This window comes from Amia ocellicauda, chromosome 9 (genome assembly GCF_036373705.1).
Source record: "Amia ocellicauda isolate fAmiCal2 chromosome 9, fAmiCal2.hap1, whole genome shotgun sequence".
Taxonomy (NCBI): Eukaryota; Metazoa; Chordata; class Actinopteri; order Amiiformes; family Amiidae; genus Amia; species Amia ocellicauda.
The window spans coordinates 24,320,361-24,332,368 of NC_089858.1; the positions used below are offsets into that span (position 1 = coordinate 24,320,361).

General features: G+C 40.3%; 1 protein-coding gene across 1 annotated transcript in view; it reads left to right on the forward strand.

The window, feature by feature from the left end:
• pmfbp1 (polyamine modulated factor 1 binding protein 1) overlaps positions 1–12,008 on the forward strand; it is a 149,379-nt gene that overhangs the window by 17,724 nt on the left and 119,647 nt on the right. Inside the window, exons 5-6 of the mRNA XM_066713796.1 lie at positions 3,168–3,248; positions 11,242–11,318. Of these exons, the coding sequence (XP_066569893.1) occupies positions 3,168–3,248; positions 11,242–11,318 (158 nt within the window). The remainder of the gene's footprint in view (positions 1–3,167; positions 3,249–11,241; positions 11,319–12,008) is intronic.

Consider the following 12,008-nt stretch of genomic DNA (forward strand, 5'->3'; position numbering starts at 1 on the left):
ACCAGAGCTGAATCTCCCAGTCAGAAGATTTCAGTCTTCTGGGGGATCCATTTTACTAAAAGAATAACCTCCACCTCACCCCCTCCCCACCGCCATATTAAAACCCTGCTGCTGTACGATTTGGTTGATAATTTTGCTGCCTTTTCATGTGTCTATTGATGAAGAGTTCTCCTCCATTAGATATTGTCTTCTTGTGATGTATGATGTATGCGCAGAAAGGCAATCTGATGTTTATTCATGATTTTCTAAGCAGCGCCTTAGCTAAGCTCTCTGATTTCCTTTTAAGGAACAAAACTACATCAGGTTGAGTTTTCCATTTAAAGGTAAATGACTCCCACAGATGTAGTATTGGCTCAGTCCAGCGGTATCCAGCTATGTTTTGGTAATTCATGCTTTTTTAGCAGGATTTTTTTAGACCCTTATTATCATTTAATCATCAATATATTATTTTATTTAATCCCCCCACCCTGCACACACTATCTCTCTTCAGTTGTCACATATATTTAGCTGTTATCAATGAACCTAGACTATATAGCTTGATTTAGACTTTTTTTGTATTCACAGAGGATGTTTCAATATGAGTGTCAGCAGTGTAATCACTTTGTCCTGTTATAGTTAGTCCACTGCACCCATTCAAGGGAAGCAACATTACATGTGATTTTTCTCAGCAGTGTTGGGTTATTTAGTGTCTGAAAACCTTCCACTGCAAGCCTCCTTAAATCCCAATACCCTAACCACTGATATCCCATATTTTGTCTTGAGCTTCGGTATGTAGTACACTCAACTGTAAACATCATGTTAACCCATAGTCTGTTTTGATCCAAAATCTGTGATAAGATAAACATGCGCTGGAAAAACAAAACTGCATTTGTCTTGCAAGTGACCTTTTAAAGGTAATCAAGTCTTGTGCACCAATCATAGTAACACAAGTGTCTATTTCTCCTAAATGAGGCCTCCATTAACAATACAGTGGTTTTATTTGAAACATCATGTAGCAAAGGTATTCCATTTGATATATTTAATGTATCATCGTATGTTTTGGGCTCTCTTGTACATATGTATTGAATTATATATTTGGATTGAAGGTGAACTCTGACCACACTGCACAGCAGCAGAATGCGTAAAGCAGGACTGTATTTCAGAGCCTTTAGGCTGGGGCGCCCCCTGTGTCCTAAGGTGAGATTCCTTTAATGGCCTGTGATGGATGGATTACTGTATTTGAATGGCTAAATATTATTTGTGTACATGTAAGAGAAAATATACACATCAGAGAAATCAAAGTTAAAACCAACACCTTGCTTTAAAAGAAAAGTTACACATTATAATTTTACCCACACAGTTTCTTCTTTAAAAACAAATGCAAAAAGGGAAAAAAATCAGAAATTCCGTTTTTTTTTCTTTTTCTTTTTTTTTTTTTTTTTCTATCTTAGTACTTTATTGGGAGTTCAGAGACATTAATAGTTCTCTCCTTCTTTTGAGGAAAACTAAAGTGGTGCATTGGAGCATGAGCTGAGGAAATCAGTCCCTTTGTACTTAACATATGTAATACTGTACTAATCAGCACGAGCAGAGACGTGAATACACGGCGCTGAAAATATTTTAAACAGATATGATAAATAATGCAAATTTTGTGACCGTTGCAAATGCCAGAGCGAGAGGGAGCGAGAGCTGGCGTAACCAAGTGATTGTTGTGCTGTCAAATTGATTTACATGAAAAAGGCTGCCTAATTGCAACACTTAGCTGCTCTGTCCTGATAATTCCAAGCAGGATTACTGAAGGACACAAACGCAGCCTTATTAACGTGAAGGATTTTCAAGGCTTTTGGAGGCGCTGGTTGTTTTTGTTGCTCAAATGTGAAGAATTCATAACCACACAATTTCCCATTGCCTCTGGGGCCCTATCATACATCACAAGTTTCTCAGCCCATTTCCTAAACATTCACTGTTTAAAAGTTTAACATCTAGATATTATTTATGTTTTTTCATAACATACAAAAAGATTAGGAAAGGAAGAGTGTAAGGAGGGGGGGCAGGAAGGATGGAGGGGGGGCAGCAGCTGCCGTAGGCAAACCTTCTTCTTTTTTCTTTAATAATAAATGATGGATGTTTCAAATTAGAAAACAGTGCTGAGAAAATCCAATTTGGTCCCGAGCTTTGGAGGAGAGAATAAAAAAAGGAGAATTCTGTATTAAAGCCTTTTGCTTTAATGCGCACACAGGGGCTGAAGTATATGATTTAATGCATGTCGTGAAATGGCTGCTATTATGTACTATTAACAAATCAACCTGGTTTCGCCCGAAAGTGAATCTTTACCGCTTGGGGAGCAGTGGGTGGCCTTTCTTCACTGCCGATTGATTTATAGTCCCTGCTTATAATCACATCAGGGTGAAATGAGTGGAAGATGTGATTTTGATGGGGGTGGGGGGGTAGCAGGTTGCCCTTAAATTTTCATTTTTTTTTTGCTTAATAATTATCACCTCCCCTCGCTTGCAGTTGCCCTCTTCCTCCTCCTTCACCATTTCTTTTTTCTCTCCGCTGTCTTCCTGCACCCTCCCTCTCCCCCTCTCTCTTGGTTTTTACTTTTCTCAGTGGAGGTAAATGAAGTGAGAAAATAGATTTTCCCTGGTCTTCTCCCTCCACTTCTCACTTTTACCTTCTCTCCCATCTTTTCTTCTTGCCCTATTTAATGTGTTCGTTCCCTTCCTTGTCCTTCCTGCTCTCTGTCCCTAACCACCCTTTTCACCATCCTACATTAAACTTTACCCCGTTTTTCCCTTTTCTTGTTAATGCTGGAATTAATTAAATTTCTCTTTAATGAAGCCAGCATGAGCGCAGCTTTGCCAGAGCATATGGCAGAAAGAAGTCTGTTTTCACTTTTGTCATAGACTGGGTATGAAACTTGCTGTATCCCTGTGCACCACACTAAGGTCAAAAAGAAGGAAAGTAGTCATATGTTTTTTATGGATAAACCCATAAAATATAAAAAATTTATCTTTTTTTAATGTTTTATTGAAGCAATACCTGTTCATTTTGTAAATAAGCAGATATTAGTCCATGAAATGCTAATAATTCCCTTAACAAAAGTTAATGCTTAATAGTTATGCAGTAGGAACCCTGTTTAATTTACTTAAAGATATTGGATTACTCTTTTTTTTTTTCTTCCAAAGGATCTTCGAATACGACTGGACTCTACTGAGGATCAGTTGCTGAAAATGAACTCTGGTGCCATCACATGCCTCAGCAGTACTGTGAGTGACCATATGTCATTGATTATACACACCACAAATATACAGACATGGAGTGATGCCTGGGTGGGGGGAGAAAAATAACCATTCTACAGGTTCTTAGGAATTGTCTTTTCTATGTGCAGTGTAATAATGAGAACATTGGGTCTTGTATACAGACATGTACGAGGCCAACTTTCTAAAATTCTTATCAGCACAAGCAAGAGTTTTACTTATTTTATTATAATTTTCCCCCCTTCTTCCACTTAAGGGTAGTTAAGTTAAGTTGGTTAACGCTGTGAGGTTTTCAACATTCCATTTTGGACTTCTGAGATTTAGTTTAATTGCCCAAGACTATATTTAAATATTATAGTATAGATCGGCTTCTCATTTTTTATTTCATATTTTCGATGCTATGTGAAATCATTTTTGGAATTTAAGAAGCATTTTTTTCATGAACCATGTAGTTTGGGATATAGGCTGATATCCAGTAGCCAGACCAGATTGACCAGAGACCAGCAGTAAGGTACAAGGAACTTACAAAGGTGTACAAATTAACAAGCCCCCCCACACAATTGAAAAATAAAGGCTCCGTTAAGTAACATTACACTCACTATACCATAGATAGTGTTAGATAGTGAAGAGGTCAGACTTTATCTCGACAAGTAGCTCCCCCATTGTAGTAATGAGTGAGTGAGCTGTCACAGGAGTAATGTAATAGCCCCCCTGCTGGGAGGAGAGTTCTGTCCTGGTGGGGTGTACTGCCGACACAGGCCGAGACCTCCACACTGCACACAGGGCACACTTCTCACAGGCTGGGGCAAAGCTGACATTTTGTTTCTAATGGAAATACTTGAATGATTCATCCCAGAACTAATTGTTACAGTTTTAAGTTTTCTAGTATCTTTCACACACATGCAGGGCCAAGCATGTATACAAAACAATCTTTCTTACCTCTTGAACCTTAAAAAAAAAAAAAAAAAAAAAGAGCAGCATATCAACATTATTGATGTGACCGTACTATAGCAACAGTAGTGAATGCCTTACATTGTGCATTTGTGTCGTGTTTATGTAACTCTGACAGCTCATCTTTTTTAACGTGATAAATGCTCAAGTACTTCTACGGTACCATATGGTTACCTAGCAATGCCATTTTCATTCAAGGGGACCACACTTTGATTCATAACTAGCAGCGCTCATTCATCAGACCTGTTGGAAACTGAAAACTGAAGCTGATGTGAGAGAAACGTTTGAAATTCTCCTGCAGTATTTCAACATTGTATTTGGATGGCCTTGTTCTGTTGCAATCAATATCGTGCTTACATGCCATAAGACACTGGCCTTTGTCTCTTTCCCTGTGTCAAGTTACACTATTTCTTGATAGAAGGTGCATACTGTACAACATATTCCACGGTAATTTGTCTATATAATGTAAGTGTAGATGCATGTCTTGGAAAAGACAAGCTAATCAAAGATTCCCCAAATCCTAAATACCATTGCAGCAGTACCTCAATGATGACCATTTCTTCAGATTTAGCTCCTGCTAGTAATAGCATCTCCTTCCCTGGTTTAAAGGCTTATTATCATATTGTGTGGGTGATTGACAGTTGACCTTCACGCAGGTTTATAAAAAGCCGGTGAGGCACCGCAGGTCACTGCAATTGCCAGGCGACAGTGTATTAATACTAATCTGATAGAATTACCAGGAACCAATTAATGTGCAGCACCAGTCTAGGTAGCATTTAAAGCTATATTGTGTTACACCGCTGCTGGTACTGAGTAGTGCATAGCATAGTGGTGATCTAACAGGAGGCATACTTTTTTGTTCCATGCTTACTGTGCACATCAAAGGTTACAAGGGAAAACATTAATGGTTTTGAAATTCTTAGGTCTGGTTACAAAGCTTGGCTTAGTCTAACTCGACTTTCCCATTAATACATCTAACACAGAACACTGTACAATGTATTGATTGTTGAGAAGTTGTTTAAGGTATCTTGAGTTACAAGTAAAAGAAAAAAGTGAGTCAATTGTGTGCCTGGTGTGTGTGCATGTCGGTGTGTGTTTTTCTAAGATGGGGCTGTGTTGATTGAGCTTGCGAGCATTGTATACTGCATATCCCACAGTAGTTAAGCTCCAGCCTCGCTGAGGAGCTCTGTCAGCGATACGGGACACGTCCTGTTTGTTGTGTCTGTTTTGAGCCGTACAGACTTAGTTGAATAGAGGTTGGGTGTCGAAGGGGAGCCTCTGCGTTTGAAGAATGTAAGGATGACACTTTGTTACTGTTCTGGCGTGTGTATAGTGCGCAGCCACTGTGTTTCTGTCAGCTATGTTCACAAGCTTTGCCCAGGACTGAGAGACTGGCCATACGTTAAAGTTTGTGCAGTGTGTAATTGCACTTGACATGGTCTACCGCCAAAACATTTCAATTGTGCTAAAATATTGCACTGAAAGGACACACAAATACAATTCTCACATGTAGTCTCCTTCCACTTCCAACCAATTCATATGCTTATGGCTCTCTCTTATTCCACCAGTATACTTAGGTAACCACATAAATGTGTTTTTGTTTGCTGCTTTTCTTTTTATGCAGAATGTCTGTCATTGTACTGCTGATTGTAATGCTAATACTATTCTTGGTCTTTTGGCCACCGTATAAGCTACTTAAGCCACTTCAATCCATTGCATGACTAAGTGACTGCAGTATGCTGGTGACTGAAAATAGTGTCATTCAATTATCAATGATGGTGCATTGACAATATTCCCATTATTCTTCTGTGTCACAATATCCAGGTCAGTGGAAAGACAGGGAACAACAGCTGTCAGATTACCCCGTCACAATAAAACATACTGGAAAAACTCCCCGGCTTCTGCTGGAATTCACGTATCGGTACATTTTGATACCTGAGAACCCTGACAAGTTCCACAATAAATTAATGTCACGGTTTAATCATCTATGGTTAAAAAGGTATTATATTTGCAGGAATAATAACAGTTAGATTTAGCCAAAAAAAAACTACTTACACCTGCTATCAGGTCTGTCCTTTTTTGTGCTCTGTTAACAATTAAATAGCTGAGTGGGGGTATGCATAAGCATTGTTATTGTAGCATTTCATATACAAAGTGCGCATTGAAAGCTCTCGTCTTAATTTGTGTCCCCGATAAAGACTTCACACAACAACTCTAATTAAAAGCTTTTTGTTTCTCTACTAAAAAAATAATAAAATGAATGTCTCTGTAAACCAGTGTCCTCAAAGCATTTGGCACTGTTCTATATAAAAGGTATTTTAAAGGCCGGAGAGTCTGTGGATTTTGGCATAGCCTTCAAGGGCCATCCAGAAAAACTGCAAGTGCTGCAGCATCATGTGGCATATCTGAACAGTGTCCCCTGAGAGGCCAGGACTGAATCGTGGGCTGTGACCAGGTCAGGGCTGTAGTGTGCTCTTACAGCCAGGAGCTGTATGGAGTCTACACTCGGCCATTGTCAGAAGTGAGAAGTGCAGCAAAATTCAAATGCTAAGTGGTGCAGTCACACTATAGAACTCTGATTAAGGGCTTTTTAAATAGTTTCTATGTAAAATGTATACTATATACACCTACAGTATAGCTAGCTTCCCCATTTTAGAATGCAATCCACAGTACAGTACACCTTTTGCATCCTGATACCAGCTTCAGACTGATCTGATTTTGGGGGGTTCTGAGAAATAGCCTGTATATCCCCACTTATTGACCAACTGTGACAAGTTCATTCCTCTAACAGTTTCATTGCTGCTCCCTGAGTCCATAAACTGTGCCCCTTTAACAGAAACGTGTAATCTAGTTTGTCATTTCTTTGTTGATTCACTTTCTATTATTTGCCAACAAGAGAGAAACCAAGGCTCTATGAAATCAAGTAGACTGCCAATTTTGGTAGACAGTTATTTCCCCCCCCCCCCCCGTCTTCTAAATCTAAAGAATATTTCTGAAAGATGAATTTCCCTTCTGTAGTTATGTTAAACTGTGGCAGCTAAGCAGTTGTAGAGGTCATGTTCACCTACATCCTATTCTTTTGTTTCTGATCAGTATTGACTTCAAACGCCAGGTTCAAAGCAGCACTCTAATTTCAACAAGACTAATATACATAATTGTACATATTTGTGGCAGTTTAGTTCTTATCATCTGATGTATTCAGCTTACGACAGACTTTCTATACCAAGAAACTCGAAGATCGGTATTGTAGGAAAGACCTGGGTCCTCAGTGTTGACTAATTTCTGCAACGTACTTCATTTTTATAAGTTTTGAGACCTCACCCAGAATAACTGGGCTTTATGATCAACTGGAACTAAAAGGAGTGCATTTTTCAGAGCCCCTGTTTTAATCAGAAAGCCTGGTTATGTTGTGGCTTTACAAACCTCCTGTAACTCTTGCCAATTGTTCTGCTTTTTGTCCCTATGATTAACTCGAACTTTGGCACAAATATGTTCGACTGTAATCTGGTCCTGTCTGTGGATATGCACAGAAAGTGTAGAGCTCTATTTGAAGTCTGGCTCCTCAAAGAGATAGTCTTTTGTAATGATTTGAAGCGGTCCACAATGACAGATTCCAGTCCACCTCATCGCACTACGCACTTGTCAACATACTTGCTTATTTTCACCAAACAGAACCTCTTGTATGAATATTTATTATTGAATCCTAGTTTGCTTAGTGATATTTGGAGCTAGAGCCATTCTAAAATAAAATGATTGCCAAATAAAGCACGGGGGCACCGACCATTAAGAGACTGAGCCCATGACAGGATTGGGACGGATGTCTTATAGGCATTTGTTGCAATATCTTCCAATTTAGAAGAGGACAGGTTTGAAGTGGCCAAAGTTAATGTTTTCCAAAGATGCCCAAATAAAGAAATAATAATAAAATGTATGTCTGTCTGAGAAAAAGACCAGTAAAAAACACAGAGCGTGATGATGTCCCCAAAAATCCTGCGGAGCGTAAAAAGAGTGCAGCAGTGGCTCGGCACAATATTACCCTGCACTGAGGAATACGAGCTGCAGCATAATTGCGTCTCCTTATGCATATTAATATGAATATTCTGCATAATGTGTCTTCCGTGTGACACGCGCAGCATAATGCGACGGCTCACCCCAGCCACTCCACTCTACTTTACTGCATTTGAATAAAATAATTTATGTAGACATTCCTTCATACAGGGATCTCCGATTAAAGCCCCCCTTCCCCTTCGCCTGCTTTTCCTGTGTATCTATTCCATAAAGCATAAGGCTGAGGTGTGCGGCCCCAAACGACATCCTCGTTTACTCTCCTCTCCTCTCATTAGAGCTTTCGGAAGAACTACAGCGACATCTGCATGATTCCGAGCTCCAGAACGCCAGCCTCCTCCCGCGCTGTAGCCTCAACCCGGAGCAAACTAGCCCAGCCTTTCAGTCCTCATTAAAAAAATTAATAAACATAGCTAATTGTGCAGCGCAGAAGCTCATTTAATTTAAATATGCGTATATGCACCCAGGGGAGGGGAGGGGAGGGGAGGAATTGGGGGGGATTTGGGCACAGGCAAGGAGATAAGTCTTTCATGTCTCTCAAGGAAGAAAATAATTCGCCCTGGAGTTAGATTTTTTTTTTTTTTATGCAATAGCTAAAGCTTAGTGTAGATAATACAGGTAATATTTACTTTGGCCTTCTGCTTTTCCTTTCTGCTCTTTCTAGTTTAAGTTCCTCTTTATCTGTTATCCAACTTATTTTTTTGGGAATAGAAGGTTAATTTATATAGTTGTGGAAGAACAATGCGATCGTTTATTTTTCTTTTTCGTTCTCCCCCCCCCCTTACCCATGATTGAGCCGGGCCAATGTGATATTCACACTGCATACAGTTCTCAATCTGTACCCCTCAATTAATAATTGGTGCATGCGTGTATGTCTGGGCAGCCAACAATGCCCCCCTTGTGTCCTACACAAAAGGGTAGTGGGAAAGAGAAGAAGGAGGAGGAGGAATGGGGGGGGTGGCATTTTTGCATCCGAAACAATGGATTAATCGCCTCTAATGATTTAATACAGGCAATCAGAAACTAGGCGGGCATGCTAATTTGCGCATAAATTAGAAGCAGTCTGTTTTTTTTTAGGGGAGCTGGGTGGGGGCGGCGGGCGGGCGGGCGGGCGATCTGGGGGGGGGGGGATTTGTTTCCCAGGGAAAGAAGGTGAAGGGCTGTGACAGGATGCCCGCAGCGATTCCCACACACAAGCCCCATGCCCCGCGCGCTGTCTCTCTGTCATCCCCTGGCTCTCATCCACACCCCACTGTTTTAACGCCATCTCGTCTCGTTAATGATTTTACATAGAAATCTCAAAAGGCTATGGCAGTATTGTGTTTTTTTCCCCCAAAGTAATGAATAAACAAAATGAAAAAATAAAGTAAAATGGTTGTGCCAGCGGGATACTGACACATTCCACACAATACACACAGAATTCACAACATACCAACAGGCAACTTATTTTGTGTAAAACTTCACAATTTCAGGTGGGAGGGATTTCCAGAACTGGACATCTCCACCCCAGCCCTGGTCCACTGTTAAGGAATGCACAGGCACTTATCCCCAAAATGTTGTATAATTTTCTGTACGGATATTTGCGTTTTATGTATGTAGATACATACATATATACGTAACACTCTTACAGATTGTGTGACGCTCAATTAATCCAACTCCGAAAGGTTGAACACAGCTTCTTTTTTTTTTTTTTTTAATTAATGTTGAATTAAAAAGAGTTGGCAGATTGCCGGAAAGCAGGCACACGGCTCTGAACATCGCCATCAAATAATTAGTCGTTCGTTCATTTTTTTTGTTTTTTTTTACACTTTGTGCTCCTCCACACTCTCACTCTCTCGCTCTCAGCTGCCAGTTGCCAGTGTGCCTTAGCGATTTAATGATATGCAAATGAAATATGCATAAAACCATTCTGCTGTATGATGATTAAACACTGAAGACATTAGCCAGTGCCTCGCCACAGTCTCTGTTGTCTCTTCTGTATTCCATTTGCCCAGCACATACAACACTGAAATAACTCTTAATATTTTTTAGAATATGATAATTGCAATTAGAGTGGTAATCTCCAAAACGGAAAAATTCCATGCAGCTTTTCTTTTTGATCTTCTTTTTTTTTTTTAACATCCATCAAAGAAAACAGCATCTTCTATTGAGTGAGGTGACCGTAGAAGGAGAATAGAGCCAGATTTTTAGGAGACTTGGAGAGATTAGTATAGCCAAGCATTGCAGAAGAGTCTCTGTGGTTGTTTGCCAGTAGTGTGGCATTATATGAATGCAGACTGAAAGAGGGGAAAGAAATTTTCCCTTTCTTTCTCTCTCTCTCTCTCTCTCTCTCTCTCTCTCTCTCCCTCTCCCTCTCTCTCTCTCTCCTCCTCTATCCTGCACTCTATTGCGTGTACTTTTTTTTTTTTTTTTCCTTTTTTTGTAATCCATTTGTATAATGAAGACGTGGCACAATTAACGTCCCCCATGGAATTAAAATAAAAGGCCAATAATCCAAACCTCATTAGCTCCAAAAGATTATAATTTCCATTCACGTTCCGCGTTGTAGAAAAAAAAAAATAAGTAAAATTAAAAATCGCAATTTCAGACTGGTGATGAACATTTAAGCCACGGTGAAGATGCCCAAAAAGATGCCATCTTTTAATAATCCATCCTTAATGGTGGCAGTCGTGGGTCTGTCATCTTGGTGGTAATGCCAGAGCACTGCAGAAGCACAAAGATTTCTGTAATCCCTCCCTTTGGATGACTTTGTGATTTATTTATAATCCACCATCGCGCCCCCCTGTCCAAAAAAGAAACAAAGTGACTAACAAGAAAACAAACAAAAAGGAAAAACGAAAAAAAAAAAAAAGTTTTTGAGATCTGAACAATGGCAAATTTGATCGTAACGGGCGAAGATAAATTTTTAGATCGTAATTTCTTTGTTTTAAAATAAATGTTTTAAAATCTGAAATAAAGCGTATTCCTCTTGTGTTTCTCTTCGCAGCAGCACCCACTCTTGGCTCCGTGCCCGATGCCAACGGAACACCTTTCGGGAACCACGGCAACGCTTCCCGGCACCCCGTAAGTATGAACCCGCAACTCCTGGCTGGTACTTCTGTCTGCGTGTGTGCCCGTCGTTTTTCCCCCCAAAAAATAAAAAACAGAGGGGGGGAAGGTTGGTAGTTCCTTGGTTGGTTGGCAAGCATGGGGCAAAAAAAGGGGGGTGGCAAAGCGCCACAACCCCCCACCCCCCTTTCGCTGGTTTCCCGTTGCACCAGGAGGGATAGCGACGCGGGTACCTCCTCCTGAATGTGTGGTGTGTGTGCCGCCGTCGCTGCGGTCCTCTCCTCATTCTCTGTGTGCCCCCTTCATGAAGTTAGTGCACGTCTGTTGTCTGTGTGGCATCTCACTGCTTGTCTCCCATACTGGTGGATGCTGTATAGAGACTACAGTCTGAGCCATTCATCTCCCTGGTGATAGCTGTGAATGTAGATAAATCGCACACTCCTGCCTGCCTGCCTGCCTGCCTGCCTCTCTTGCTTTGCTTTGCTTGCTGCAGGAGTAGTTTCATGCTTTCTATCTTTTTTTTCTTTTTTTTTTTTCTTTCCCTCAAGAAGTTGATCTTGTCATGCTGAAACGGTTTAATTCCTCACACCTGGATGAGACCATAACATATTGTCAAATGAATGTTGCCCCCCCCCAACCAAAAAGTAAATAAAACAAAATCCTATTAGATTCACCAAAATATTTTGCAGTTTGCATCACGTCATC